The sequence below is a fragment of the Branchiostoma lanceolatum genome, chromosome 13, assembly GCF_035083965.1.
Source record: "Branchiostoma lanceolatum isolate klBraLanc5 chromosome 13, klBraLanc5.hap2, whole genome shotgun sequence".
In the NCBI taxonomy this organism is placed as follows: Eukaryota; Metazoa; Chordata; class Leptocardii; order Amphioxiformes; family Branchiostomatidae; genus Branchiostoma; species Branchiostoma lanceolatum.
Window position 1 is genome coordinate 15,269,623 of NC_089734.1, and position 16,020 is coordinate 15,285,642.

At 42.2% G+C, this 16,020-nt stretch overlaps 2 protein-coding genes across 3 annotated transcripts; both read left to right on the top strand.

Moving 5' to 3' along the window:
- Nucleotides 1–725: 725 nt before the first annotated feature.
- Nucleotides 726–9,272, top strand: LOC136447699 (uncharacterized). Its single transcript, XM_066446741.1, has 11 exons — nucleotides 726–927; nucleotides 1,452–1,561; nucleotides 4,384–4,589; nucleotides 4,770–5,431; nucleotides 5,622–5,731; nucleotides 5,897–6,102; nucleotides 6,290–6,435; nucleotides 7,123–7,232; nucleotides 7,611–7,816; nucleotides 8,387–8,674; nucleotides 8,894–9,272. Exons 1-11 carry the CDS (start codon nucleotides 726–728, stop codon nucleotides 9,270–9,272), a joined length of 2,625 nt encoding a protein of 874 aa, XP_066302838.1.
- A 481-nt stretch (nucleotides 9,273–9,753) lies between these two features.
- On the top strand, nucleotides 9,754–14,466 carry LOC136447911 (uncharacterized). 2 transcript variants are annotated; one of them, XM_066447050.1, is made up of 4 exons: nucleotides 9,754–9,883; nucleotides 10,402–10,607; nucleotides 12,419–12,724; nucleotides 14,283–14,466. In XM_066447050.1, the coding sequence occupies exons 1-4, from the start codon at nucleotides 9,794–9,796 to the stop codon at nucleotides 14,455–14,457; spliced, it is 777 nt and encodes a 258-aa protein (XP_066303147.1). In that variant the 5' UTR covers nucleotides 9,754–9,793; the 3' UTR covers nucleotides 14,458–14,466. The 2 variants fall into 2 exon arrangements, with proteins under 2 accessions (XP_066303147.1, XP_066303148.1); XM_066447051.1 differs by having other exon boundaries at nucleotides 12,419–12,676.
- Nucleotides 14,467–16,020: the final 1,554 nt, after the last annotated feature.

Consider the following 16,020-nt stretch of genomic DNA (forward strand, 5'->3'; position numbering starts at 1 on the left):
CCCAGAGCTTGACCACACCGCTCCCAGCGGCTTATAACACAACTGCAACGGGGCACAATGCAACTCCCCTCCCTAACTCATTGAATTCAACTTCATTGCAAAATGTAACCTTACCCTTTCCGTCTTCTAACAAAGGAAATGTAACGACGCATTTCCAAGCAGTTTCCAACATGACATCAACACAAAACGCGACCACACCTCTTCCATCCACTCACAATTCAACGGTAACGGGTAACATCACAACCCCCCGCGTTACAACGCCGTTTACCAATGTCACAACAACAGCAACAGTTAATACAACTATGCATTTAACTCGATTCCTAAACTCAACGTCAAGAGCAAATACAACGGTGAACATTACGGTGGGACAAGCAGTTGCCATGGGAACTCCTGCATACAATTTTACAATGACACATGCAAACATCACATCCCCTAGAGATAACTTTACAATGACTCATGCAAATATTACAACTCCTGCAGCTAATTCTACGATGACACATGCAAATGTCACAACCCCTGCATTCAACGTTACTAACACTCATGTAAATGTTACAACCCCTTCAGCTAACTTTGCAATGACACATACAAATGTAACAGCACCTTCAGTCAACTTTACCAACCACACAGTGCCAGTGAATACTACCACGGCTGTTCCTCTTCTAATTATGCTAAACGTTACTACAGCCACCAACGTAACTGAACTAGTTACCCCTAGTCCCCTAACAATGTCCCCCAACACGACAAAACTAGCCAACGCAACGGTAGAGAACAAAATGGCGGCCACTTCCCCACATGTCATGGCGCCTACTTCCGCCCCATCATGCTCCACGCCCTGCCACATTTATGCCAGCTGCGTCTTACGACAGTCTGGGCACACCTGTGTCTGCAGCTCCGGTTACCAAGGCAACGGCGTCATCTGCAGTCTAGGTAAGTCATTTTAGCGCCATTTATGAATGATGTTGAATATGATACATGTACATGTTTGTAAGGTAAACGTATCAGTCTGTGTGATGAATGTGTAGTGAAAACTATAAGAAAATTGACTGCTATAGTGAGAAAATTGACGAATATCGAACAGCTGGCCCTGTCCTTGGTGCTGAAGGACTATTTCTCGCAAACATCCTGCCTGACTTTCGGTCCTTACCGGTAAGAAGTAGAAGAAATATGCAACTTCAGACACGTTGATAAAAACTCTTTTGCTAGGTACCTAAAAAAAAATAGCACTTTAAAGTATCTTGAGCCCAAAGAGTAATAATCATTTAACTAATAATATTTCAGTCTGACACGGCAAGAAAAATGCAGGCAACTATTGGAATTCTTATTCTTGACACAATGTGCTTTTTATGTACACACATCTTCTCAGAAACAGCAGGCCATTTATATGTAATCATACCATGTAAATGTGTTTATTAAAGAGTTTCTAAAGATTTTGAATGCATCTTTTCTAACAGCTGCGCAGCAAGTGAGTCTGGAGATGACCATGAACATCCCGTACACGTCAGACCTGGCTGACTCCAACTCACAGGCGTTCAGAACTCTGGCACAGACGGTCTCCAGCAAGGTAAGGTTGTAGGACCCCTGCTAGGTTTATTTCAAACTCTCTCTCTCTCCTTATTTCTCTTTCCCTCTGTCTTTCCCTCCCTCTATTTCTCTCTCTCCTTTTCTCTCCTCGTCCCTATTTCTCTCTCCCTACCCCTGTCTGACTCTCTTTCTCTCCCTCTTTATCCCTCGCCCCTCTCTCTGTGTTGCATAATTGCAATAGACAATTATATGCTTACTACATTTGATACGTCGATGAAGATTACTACATTTGATGTCGTGCTGTAAACATAATAAGCACTATAGTTGGTAAAACAGCTCTTAGTTGGCAAGTTGCATTCCTCACCGATTATTTCGAAGGCCATACTCTCCAAATGGAGGTTTGGCTACGGCTAGTTCTGGACGTTTTTATGCGTTTTTGTAGGGCTTTCTATTCTATCAAGTTTTCTTTGGCTTGGTGACATAAAGAAAACATGACACAATAGAAAATCCCGACAAAAAGGCATGAAAAAAGTTCAAAATTAGCCGGAGCCTAGCCTCTACTTTGAAAGAAAATTGACCTCCATTTCTTACGTTAGTCTAAGTTTTGGGCAGAAGATAAGTGTAGTTGGAGATACAATATAATGCCTATGTTTAAGGGGAATAGTATCAAAGATACGCTTTTTATAGTGACTAAAAGTGCAAGTCTTATAAATCTCTTGACACAGTGACATTAATGTATTTCCAAACTATTTCTGTTAACAGATCTATGCCTACCTGTCGAGTTCAACCAGTGGCCTTCTCAGCGTCACAGTCAGCAGTTTCCGACCAGGCAGTGTCGTGGCTACCGTGAACGCCAATTTCCAACAGAACGCCTCTGTCAGCTCCAGCGGTGTGGTCAGCAGTCTGAAGCAGGCCGTTGCCAACGACACCGAGAATCCACTAGGCCTCAACACCAGCTCAATTTCTTTGTAAGTTGCACAATTCTTAGTTCGATGAAATACAAGACCGCAACAACACGCTCATTACATGTCAAAATTAGCACATCGAAATCACAAACACTGGGCGGCGCCCATAGAATTATGGGATACAAAATTGTGGCGCCCATGAACAAATGGCAGTGCCCATACAAAATCAACTGATTCAATACAGGGTTTCCTACCGCAAAGCTGTAATTAGTTTTCTTAGGTTGTGTTTAGAACTTTTAATCATAAGATAGGAAGAAATATCTGTATTTGATATTTTCTTTCCAGGTGTCCGGTTGGTGGCTGTGGCGTCGGCGTAACAACAGTTACCCCTGACAATACAACAGCAGAGCAAGTAGTGAATACGACGGCGTCTGCCCCTGACGTCACCGTCCACAGTAACGTTACGTCAAACAACGTGACAATGTCGGTGAATACAACTACCCCAAGATTGCTTCCAACGATGCAAAATGTAACACAATACATGAATACAACCACCCCTTACTTTCAGACATTAAATGGAACAAAATTACAAAATACAACACAATTTCCCTTAACGGTTTCCAACGGAACGTTTGACGTAAATATGACCACGCCAAGCTACAGCCAGATGTTCGCCAACGTTACAACACCAGGGAATACAACCATTCGTTTGTTCCCAACGTTTAACGCGACAACACCACTTAATACAACTAAACTCCCCATAACGGTGGCCAACGCAACGTCTGACGTAAATGCAACCACACCAAGCTACAGCCAGACTTTCCTCAACGCTACAGCAGCAGGAAATATAACAACGCGTCCACATCCTCCTAACATGACGACATCAGACAAAGTCACCCCTCCCCTTCAAGTCACGACGTCCAGTTCTATCTCCACATGCTCGACACCGTGTCATCTGTACGCTACTTGTGTGACAGGACAGTCCGGCTACACGTGCGTCTGTACCTCTGGATATCAAGGAAACGGAGTCACCTGTACCCTAGGTGAGAAAAATATTAATCTATTTAGATACTGTATTGTAAGAAAAAAAATGTTAGATGCAGCATAGACATTTTTAGAATCAGCATTTATATAGTTTATCGTTAATAGTTGAGAATTGGTTATGGATGGAAGAGATGGAAGTGTTTTATGCCAAATGGTAACTCTAAATCTTTTTTGTAAGCAGCTGCTCAGCAAGTAACCCTGGAGATGACCATGAACATCCCGTACACGTCAGACCTGGCCGACTCCAACTCACAGGCGTTCAGAACTCTGGCACAGACGGTTTCCAGCAAGGTAACATGTCTAATAAACATACATGGTACTTTCGCTGTCTCATAGTTTTTAGGTAAGGTAAAGCAGGCATCCTCAATTGAGGTGAAACATAATGCTTTTTCATGTGCAATGGTTTCACTAAAGGTAGTTCAGTGGAAGTGCAATGCGGCTTCGCCACGGCTCGTGTTTTTGGCCAAGCAAACCGGGTCACCCCTACTCTTCTCGATTAGTTTGTTGGGTTCTTTTACGTTCAGAGGTTTGACGCTTGAGGCTAACGCCCGAAACTCCCTCATACACGGCACCGTCGGCTTTACGTCACCATCCGAAATGACGAATGCAATCCCTTACGACATGTCCGAGCTGAGCCGACCCTAGGATCGAAATCGGGCCCCAAGAGCCACGGAACTTGATCCTGATGCCGAGTGATGGCGAAGCGGCGGGCCGGGGTTGCGTTACCGTCTGCGCCACGGAGACATGTTTATATGATGTATTGTTGACGACTTAAGTTAATGGATACAAAACGGAAGCCGTCCAAATAATGTTACACAGGAACATGTTTACAAAAAATCACTGACGTCAATGAATTTCTGGTGGTAAGGCATTCTGAATCTGTGTAATGATTACATTTTATTTGTTTGGCTAGATTTTCGTGTACCTATCGAGTTCAACCAGTGGCCTTCTCAGCGTCACAGTCAGCAGTTTCCGACCAGGCAGTGTCGTGGCTACCGTGAACGCCAACTTCCAACAGAACGCCTCCGTCAGCTCCAGCGGTGTGGTCAGCAGTCTGAAGCAGGCCGTTGCCAACGACACCGAGAATCCACTAGGCCTCAACACCAGCTCAATTTCTTTGTAAGCTCTTTTCCTTGTCGTCAGTCAATCTAAGTGCTTTAGTTTATCAACCTTTGCAAGGGTGCTGTCGCATTGTAATATAATTAAGAAGTCTCGAAAGCAGTATTGTTATGTATAAGCGCACCTCAAGAAAAAAACTACCCGTGCATCTTTTGATGTATTGTTTAATAATCATTTTAGGTGTCCAGTCGGGGGCTGCGGTGTCGGTGTGACAATAGCTGCTCCTTCGAACGCCACAACAAAGCCAGTGACCATGCCGCCTTCTGCGTTCAATGCCAGAACTCGTAGCAACGTCATGGCCAGTGGAAACAGCACGACGATGTCCATGAATGGCACAACACGTTTCCCTCAAATAACGGGCAATATAACGACAGTTATGAATGTCACAAACCGTTACTTGCCAACGTTCAATGTAACAACACCGCAAAACACAACAAGATTCCACTTAACAGTCGCCAACATAACGTTAGGTGTAAATGCCACTACGCCAAGCTACAACCAGTCATCTTTCAATGTAACAGCACCAGGAAATGCCACCAGCCTTTTCCTGCCAACGTTTAACGTAACAGCATCGCAAAATACAACAAGATTCTCCTTAACGGTCGCCAACACAACGCTTGGCGTAAACACAACTACACCATATTTACCAACGCGTCCACATCTTCCTCTTAACATGACGACATCAGACGTAGTCACCCCTACCCTTCAAGTCACGACGTCCAGTTCTATCTCCACATGCTCGACACCGTGTCATCTATACGCCACTTGTGTGACAGGACAGTCCGGCTACACATGTGTCTGTAGCTCTGGATATCAAGGGAACGGCGTCACCTGTACCCTAGGTGAGAAAAAGATTAATTCAGATATTGTATTATAAGACACAATTATTAGATACAGCAAATACATTTTCAGTAGCAGCTTTTATACAATTTATTGTTGATAGTTGGGATGTGTTTATGGATAGGGGAGAAGGGGTATTTCATGCAAAAAATGGTAACTTTGGATCTTTTTTTTCTTCTTTTTTGTAAGCAGCTGCTCAGCAAGTGAGTCTGGAGATGACAATGAACATTCCGTACACGTCAGACCTGGCTGACTCGAACTCAAAGGCGTTCAGAAATCTGGCACAGACGGTTTCAACCAAGGTGAGGCTTATAAAAACATTACTGTTGACATTCATTAGTGTATGTAGGGGTTGATATTCTTTACGTCGATATAGACTAAAAACTTCTTATGGTCAACTTCTAAATGTGTCAATTCAATTATCAAGCATGTTATCAGATTATAGATAATGTATCGTTTGTTCTCAGATTTTCGTGTACCTGTCGAGTTCTACCAGTGGCCTCCTCAGCGTCACAGTCAGCAGTTTCCGACCAGGCAGTGTCGTGGCTACCGTGAACGCCAACTTCCAACAGAACGCCTCCGTCAGCTCCAGCAGTGTGGTGAACAGTCTGAAGCAGGCCGTTGCCAACGACATTGAAAATCCACTAGGGCTAAACACTAGCTCCATCGTTCTGTAAGTTGTTCCCTTATTGTCAATCACTTTAAATGTTTTACTTTGTCAACCGTCGTGAGGATGCTGTCACATTGTGATGTAGAAAATAATCCTATTAAGTAAAATGTTCATTTCTTAGTCATCAGGTAGCATCAAGAAAATTAAAACCCTTTTAGTGTATGATTCGAGTGTTCTAAAACCATTCTAGGTGTCCAGTCGGTGGCTGCAGTGTCGGTGTAACAACAGCTGACCCTTCCAACGCCACAGCAAAGCCAGTGACCATGCCGCCTGCTGCGTTCAATATCACCACTCGTAGCAACAATATGACAACGATGCCCATGAACAGAACCACAAGTTTCCCTCTGATGATGGGCAACATAACGACAGTTATGAATGTCACAAACCGTTACTTGTCAACCTTTAATGTAACAACACCGCAAAATACAACACGATTCCTCTTAACGATCGCCAACGCAACATCGGGCGTGAATACAACCACTCCGAGCTACAGTCAAACTTTTGTCAACGTTACTACACCAGGAAATGTGACCACTCGTTTTTTGCCAACTTTCAACGCAACAACACCGCAAAATACAACAAGACTCCCCTTGACGGTACCGGTTGCCAACATGACGTTAGGTGTAAACACAACCACACCAAGCTACCGCCAAACCTTCCTTAACGCTACGGCAGCAGGAAACATAACGCGTCAACATCTTTCTCTTAACATGACGACATCAGACAAAGTCACCCCTCCCCTTCAAGTCACGACGCCCAGTTCTGTCTCCACATGCTCGACACCGTGTCATCTGTACGCCACTTGTGTGACAGAACAGTCTGGCTACACATGTGTCTGTAGCTCTGGATATGAAGGAGACGGCGTCACGTGTACCCTAGGTAAGATACAATGTATTTTGCACTGCCCTTCAATTGAGTGAATAGTGTGTTGTGGTTGAATTTAGACACCATTCAGATGTATCTGTATTAGGCATTCACTCATGGGTTTTTAAAAAGCTTTGGAATGTATTTTGTTTCTCACAGCTGCTCAGCAAGTTAGTCTGGAGATGACCATGAACATCCCGTACACGTCAGACCTGGCTGATTCCAGCTCACAGGCGTTCAGAACTCTGGCACAGACGGTTTCCAGCAAGGTGAGACTTATAGAAAAAGCCCATGACTGTTCCTTTGTTGTTGTGCCTAGGGGATGATAGCTTTGTAAGGGCCAAAATAAACGTTTCCAATGACATTGGATTTTGAAACTGATGACTTGTTGTTCTCGAGGTGAAAATCCCAAGAATATAAGTATGAATTGATATGAATCCAATTTGATTTTTGTAACGATTTTGCTGATGTTTCTGTGCAATAACTAATAAAGATGTCAAGTTACCAAGCTAAGCATGTCTCTAAGCCATAGTTTTTGTAGCGATTTTTTGTATATTTTTTTTGTAAAACAATTATATATAACTTTTAAGGATGTCAAGTTACTCAGCAGGTCGCCAGGTTTTATGTTCTGTATCATTTGTTCTCAGATTTTCGTGTACCTGTCGAGTTCGTCCAGTGGCCTTCTCAGCGTCACAGTCAGCAGTTTCCGACCAGGCAGTGTCGTGGCTACCGTGAACGCCAACTTCCAACAGAACGCCTCCGTCAGCTCCAGCGGTGTGGTCAGCAGTCTGAAGCAGGCCGTTGCCAACGACACCGAGAATCCCCTAGGGCTGAATACTAGCTCGATCTCACTGTAGGTTACTCTGCTCTTTCTTTTTAATCTGTTGATAACAAAACTGCAACTAATCCTGATTATCTAGTGGGGTGGGGTCGTGTGGCGTAACGGCAGGATTTTGGACTCAGAACCTGGGATCCCGGGTTCGAATCCTCTGACGCCGGTGCCACCGATCTTGTGCCCTTTGGAAAAAGGCACTTAATACGACTTTCCACCCAAGTGTAAAAAGCGGGTACATTATGTGTGTCGGTCAAGACATCAGCAATAGCTGCCTGTGTCCCACGTGTATTGCACTGTTGCAATTCCAATAAAATCCTAAATCCAAATCCAAATCTACTCGCTTGAAGTAAGATTGAAGAATTAAAATGACGTATCCATTGTATGACGTGTTTTAGTGACGAACGTCTCCATACCTAAAGCAGAAAGTTTGTTTTTTAGAGTCCCTCAACAGATATCTTCCTACCATATTACAAACTAAATTCATCAGCATTGTGCCAGATTTATTCTCCAATAGTAGTCGTATTAGCATACCATAATGAAATGACACAATTATGACAAATGTATCTATTTCTATTCAAATGAGGACAGGTGTCCAGTTGGTGGCTGTGGTGCTGTCAGTCCAGCTGTCGCTGTGGCCAACACGCCTGCGCCCCCCGTCGTGCCAACCGCACGACCAGACGTCGTACAAAACGTCACCATGCGTCACAACGTGACGGTCGGCAGAGACAACGTCACAGCTGTCCCCACATCAGTCATGACTGGCATCAACATGACCATGAACCCCGGTAACACCACACAGGCTCCACCCTCACCGACAATAGCAGTGAACATGACAGCCGGTTCTGCAATGGATATGACCTCAGTCACGCCAACGAGGTATGATTTGCCTTGCTATTTCTCCCACATTTATGCATCCATTATCAAAGATCTACAACACTCTCGTGTCACGTGACCTGTACGACCTTTGACTACTCTTTAGAGCTAAAGAAAGATGCCCGATGTTATCTGAAAGATTGTCACTAAGAAACGCGTGTAGAAATTTTGATTCTATATGTTGTACAGAAGAAACGTACGTTTTCTTGTTTCTTTTTTTAGGGAAGACGTCACGATGATGGTCAACGGAACTTCGTCGGCAGAGCAAACAAACGCTACCGCCGCTATGACACAGCCTTCAGGAACAACCGTTGTTACACAGCCCCCGGACGCAACCGCTATGGTGACACGGCCCCAAAATACAACCGCCATGGTTACACAGCGTCCAAGAACAACCGCCATTGTTACTACAACCAAACCTACCACCGAGCCAGCAACCACGGTTGGTGTCTTCCCGGCATGCACCGAGACATGCCACCGTTACGCCTCATGTGTCGCAGGAGATTCTGGGAAGAGTTGCGTCTGCAATGCTGGTTACAGCGGAGATGGAACAACCTGCACACTTGGTACGTCATCCGTTACCTTAGCAACAATATGGTAATTAGTAAAAGTAGTGAGAGGACAATCACAACTTGCAAGATAACAAAAGTACCCTTGTCCATTCTACACCACCCTCCTCAGCCGACCCGATATCACTTAGTACGTCACCTCTCATACCGGCCCTCCAGATTCAGCCGGTAAAATCGCTTTTGGCGACGTCACCGACACTCGCTCATGAATAATTAATGAGCCATTCTTATTAAATTTGTCGCAAACAGCCGTTATTTTGTCCTGAACCCAAGGTAACGATGTAAGACGTAACGTGATTGGTTGATAGCTTCCCAGCGTCCTTTGCGGTTTTGCTCTAGGTGAGCTTGTACAAACCATGTGATTGTCTGATAGCTGTTTTGGTGGTGACGTCGCCAGAAGTGATTCTACCGGCTTGAATCAGCAGGGCCGGTATGGGTGGTAACGTACCGAGCGGTATCGGGTTGGCTGAGGAGGGTGTTCTACACGTGATGTTTTGATAGTGTCAATATTGATATTTTCGTTGCTTTAGCTTCGAAGAAGGTCAACCTAGAGATGAAGATGACTTCCATTCCTTTCACCGAGGATCTGAAGGACAAAAGCTCCGAGGCTTTTCGCTCACTTTCCTTTAAGGTGTCCAGACAGGTCAGTACAGAAGTAAAACAACTCTTATCGGTCAATCATCATCAACAGTCTTCTACTCCTTTCTCAAAAAAACAATTTCTTATCATTTCTCTTTATGTTTGCGATTGATCTTATACATGCGCCCAAATAATGCTTCTTAATCTGATATACTTTTGCTGTGCCACAAGACCTAAGTTATTCTATTATTTTTCAGTTGACTCTTTGCAAGTTTATAACATTCGTTTGGTTTTAACTGTTTTGGAACCAAAGGGAAAATTAAAAATAGCCAAGCTGGCACATGTCTCTTCCTTGGTTATGTAAAGAATAAGTGATAGAACGAAACGTTTCTAGTAATAGCCTTATATATTGCAGTGGTATATTTGCTATCGTGACTCCTAGACCTAGAGCTACTAAGTATTGACTGTCTAATGCGTAAATATAGCTATGGACCAAGATACCAATTACCAACTACATGTATGCCTGCCTTCTTTCAACTTGTCGTTCTAACATTTTCTCTCATCTATCCTCATTTGTTCCAGATTTTTGTTTACCTATCGACCACATCACTTGGTAGCTCTCTGTTGAGTGTCACCATTCTCAACTTCCGACAAGGCAGCGTTGTCGCCAATTACAACGCCAACTTCAAAAGCAACGCCACGGTTAGCGACAGCGGTGTGTCAGGTGCTCTTCAACAGGCAATCTCCAGTGACCCGAACAACACCTTTGGCATTGATGTTTCTTCACTGTGAGTTACATGGTCGCGAATATACCAGTTCTTTAATTTAGGCTTTTGCTATCGTTTAAAAGGCTTTCATTATTAAACATCTTTACAGTAAGGGACTAAAAGCCTTATTTAGCATGAACCAATCACTGGACAAAGCCGACGCACCTTTGTCTGTTAGAAACAAGCTTTTTGACAGTTGTGTTAAACCCGTAATTCTTTACGGGTCGGAGATCTGGGGTTCAGTTAAAAGCTCCAAATCCTACCCTATCGAATCCATTCACCTAAAATTCTGTAAACAAGCCCTGCACGTACCGAGATCGGCATGCGGCCTCGCTGCAAGGGCAGAACTAGGTAGGTTTCCCATTCAAGTGGAGGCCTCCCTAAACGCCATCAAACATCTTTTAAGACTTCGTCTGAAAGTGCCTGCCGACAGTTTTCAGTTAGATGCTCTCGCTTGTCAGATAGACTTAGACAAAACTGGAGCCAAATGTTGGGCGTCAGGAGTTCGGAAGTCCCTAGAGGAGTGCGGTTTCGGCTACATCTGGCATTGCTCTTTATCCCCAAACACAGATACGTCCCAAATCATTAATTCCATCAATCAACGCTTAAAAGATATTCACTTTCAAACTTTCCTAAAAGAAATACACAATGATAACAAAGGTGGATCAGCTCGAAACAAACTGAGATCCTACAGATTGTTCAAGTCCACATATAACGAAGAAAAGTATCTAAGCCTCGAAAATATACGGCATAGGACCGCAGTCACAAAACTCCGTATCAGCTGTCACAGACTTCACATTGAAACCGGACGTCATAACCGCACTCCCCTAGAACAACGTATATGTAGACATTGCAATTTAAATAGGATAGAAGACGAGCAGCACTTTTTAGTAGAATGTAGTTTATACAACGAAGAGAGAGCTGCGCTTTATAAACTTATTCAATGTAGCTTTCCCCATTTTATACATCTTTGCAAAGAGGAGCAATTCATATTTCTAATGACTTTAGGTAAACCCTCTATTATAAAACACACCTGTACGTATATTTACAATATCACCAAGAAGCGAGAAGAGGCCAAATTAACGTAATCATTAGATTAGTGTTAGCTTATCATTGTAATGTATATATATGTACTTTCAAACTGTTATGTTTTCTGTTGTGACCTGTACTAAACCCAGTGGGTATGTGTGTACAATAAAGGTCTTCATTCATTCATTCATTCATTCATTAAATTGACCTCAGAACTGTAGCTCATTTGTTAGCCAGCAACCTGTGCTTTTGAATTTTTATTGGTCAGTTTGAAAGATTGCCGTTAGCCACTTCAGTCACTTTCCCGTTGATTTGTTCAGATATTTTTACGTCAAAACAATATCGTGCAGGTATTCAGATGTTTTACATCAAATTTCATTTGAACATTTTGAAGATAAATTCTGAATACAAGTGATTCCAAGCATTTGTGTGTGTACCGCAATCAGATGCTATTCCAAAATGCTTTTCTTCTCATTTTCTTATCAGTAGACGATAGATTTTATGAGTTCTTAACCTTCTTTATTGTACTTTAAACAGATTTCGTCGTCAGCGCTGTAGACTGTAGAATTTTGGTGCTGTAGATATCAATGAATGAAGACCTTTTTTGTACAAATGAACTCAATTCAGACATTGTATGCCATGTTTATCAATAAACATTGAATTGTAGTCCCGATCACTCTCTCTCTGTCTCACTCACCCACTCACTCACTCACTCGCGCACTAACTCACTCACTCACTCACTCTCTCCCTCCCATAGCTTAGTTTCCCATAGTCCCGATACTTACTGTAGATTGTGTTTTCAGGTGTACCAAGTCCAATGAAGACCTCGCTTGTGGTGAAACAGCAGGCGTGGACCAAAACCTGATCATCGGGTTGGCAGTCTGCGTGCCGATTCTTGCCATAATCTTATTCATCATCTTGGGCTTCATCATCAAAAGGATTCTGGATAGGAGGGATGAATACGACGTACAAGATATAGTCAAGAAGAACGTCGGGAAGATGGCGTCGAAAGATGGTGGCAATGCGAAGGGGATCGAAGTAAAAGATGGAAAGATGGAGAGGTGGGCTGAGGCCAGGAAGGCAGCATCATATCCTCCTAGAATACTAATGTAAGGTGCTGGGGGGTTATTAATATAACTTCTACTCACCTTTACTATACAATAATACAGGGTTAATGAATGAAAACCTTTATTGTATGTTAGTGCCCCGAGGGGCTACATACAGGTCGTTAAACATAAACCTAACTAACATGTTAGTGACATATACAGTGAAATATATACAGTACATTGTGTAAACATACATAATAGACGAAAGTGATAGGCTAAGCTAATCCAGTAGAGTCAACTTCTTCTTGCTTCTTTGTACATGTGTAGATATATGAACAGATCATGTTTCTTATACAAGGTTTGTCTAGACACAACAAAAATATGAATTTATCCGTTGCGTTTAAATATTCAAAGTATGGGAATTTCTCATTAATACATTTGAAAAGAACATTTCTATATAAAATGAAGTGCCGCTCATCTTCTATTTGATTCAAATTACAATAATGGCAAAGTCTATTTTCTAGAAGTATGTAATTTGTGACAACTAATCCTGAATTGAGTGACAGCTACTCTATGCTTCCCTTCTGTGTATACGGTGTCGTAATACATGGTCGGTTCCTATAACCACCTCATAAACAGCCTCGTTTGCTTGTCGAACTCGGTTGTTTATTTGGTGGTTATATAGGAACCGACCATGTTCCTCGGTTGTCGAACTCGTTTGTTCATTTTGTGGTAATAGGAACCGACCATCCCTTATGACACCGTATACACCAAAAGAAAGGGGGTCATTAACGTTTTATATCAAACTGACACAAGTGAAATATTTTAACGTTACACACCTTACCGCTGTTTTCTTGACTATTCCTACACTTTGTTCCTTCATAATCGTGTCTGTTGTTTCCCAAATACGATTCAACTTCAGCTGGAGACGTACAACTCAGTTCGAAGCATTGCTGTACATTTTTTCCATTCAGCACTCAACAAGCACACGACCAGGCAAAATAAAGATGGCTGCCTGTTGTATTGAAATATGAGGGTTGTAACATATTGCATGTGTGAAATGGGGGTGTCAAGTGAAAATAATATTCATTAATTATGTTGTTATTTACAGAATTTACCGCTGATTTTGAAAGTATTTGCTTTTCATTACTATCTTTACTCATTACCATGCCCATATACATCTGTCTAGTTCAGTAGAATCTACATTTTTGAAACAGTACCCTTTCAGGTATTCCAAAACAAGTGCAATGTCATATTTCTCTGATACTTTTTCTTGACAGAACGGGTAGTGAACTGAAATTTCAAGTCAAGTTTAAAGTTCTTCCCACAAAATTCGGCATCAAGGGTGGCGCCCTTTCTTTAGCCCTAGGGCCACACGGCTGTTCAAGCCATGTAAATACTACAGCAGGGTCCAGGCCAGAACAACCCGAGCCTCACTTTGGTGCATGACCCCCAGCTGACCCCGGGAAATAAAAAATCGCCGCCGTAATTGGCAAGAGGTCTATTGTAGCACTGTGCGTGTGTTTGACATCCATAGTATGTATTTCCCATAAGTGCTAACATTAGCAATGGTATAGATCATTCAAACTCATGTTGTGATTTTTCTTTTCTCTTTTTTTAGTGGCAGGGCGCCGAGGACGGTTCCCGTTGCTTCCTATGCCATGCAACCTGCCAGCTTTGAGCGACTGCGGGGTTCGAACTACAAACGTATGAGGTTCCAGCCATCGGTACAGACTGGGCCACCGGCAAGCAAGTACGAAGAGGACCGCCGGAGAAACCAGCGTTCCATACCGTAGAAAGTCATGGTCAAGGGAAACTTGCCATGGTGTGTTGTTCCATCTGACACAGAGACTATCAATCTATTCGATTGTAACACAATCCATCGGGAAGAATCATGATTTGTGACAATTCTACTAACATGATAATGGTACTCAATGAGATACTCCGCGATGTAAACATGTCTATTGTCTAAATGCTGTATTCGTCACACTGAACAAAATGAAAGATTGATATCAGGTGATATAATTGGAGGTGTTGTTGGGTTTATATTATTCTTTGTTTACCTTGACATGCATACGATATTATTGGTCTCTTTGGGAAATAATTTATTCCAGTCGTACTTTCTGTTTTGTTATATTATTGCATTATGTATATTTTCTATTCAGAAAACCATTATCATTAATATAAGTAGACAAGACAAAAGGGCGACGGACTCTACAGCATCATTTCCGTGTCAAAAAATCGATGTCGAAAAAGGTACCTTTAATGAACGAATCAACGTTCAAATTATATCCACGACACTTATTCTGTACTAAGGGAAATTTGAATTAATACGCATGTATGTTATTTATGATATGTGGTTACTTTGAGGATTTTAGATATCTAATAGAATAAACATGTCACTACTATTTTGACAGCAATATTTCTGAAAAAGACGAAAATGAGCACAAACATAATTTCATACATCTATTATTCTGTTAACATCAATGAAATTCAACACAGTTCATTGGAAATTAACACTTTGAAATATATTTTCTTTCAAGCAATTGTCATTTCATTCTTCAATCTAGACTATAGAACACTTCAATCAAATCTAACAAACTGAGCAGCCCATACATTTAAATCGCTTACTGCAGCATGTTTCTATATGCATAAAAAAATAAACCTTAACATAAATATATTTACCAAACACTCAAATGATGCTCAATTGTTATGTTAAACGTAATATAATGGATACTATTCTTTGGTATGTACTTATCTAGCGCCCTAGCAATAATCGTTTCTGTACAAGAGAACTGGCATATATACATTTTGATACTTTTGCAAAGTATACTTCTTGACAATTACAGGTCAAAGGCCATTCTACAGTCATTTAACAATTCTACCAAGATATGCCTTTATCGAATCTATTGTTGCAAACACACAATTATATGTACAATGCGTATACATTTTATGACACTTTCAGCTTCAAAATATTATTTACAATATCAACAAACCGTCGATTTCATCCATAGAAACCTAAAAAGTATACATATCAAGAGACAAATTGACGTAGAAAACGTGCCTCAATATTGCTATATTACAACATGTCCCCGTGGCGCGAGCGGTAACGCAACCCCGCTGCTTCGCCATCTGGATCGAATTCCGTGGATCCTAGGACCCGAGTTCGATCCTAGAGGTCGACTCCAGCTCTGACATATTGTAAGGGATTGCATTCGTCATTTCGGATGATAACGTAAATCGGCGGCCCCGTGTATGAGGGAGCTTCAGGCATTAGCCTCAAGCGTCAAACCTCTGCACGTAAAAGAACCCAACACACTTATCGAGTAGTGGTCACCCGGTGTGCTTGGCCAAAAACG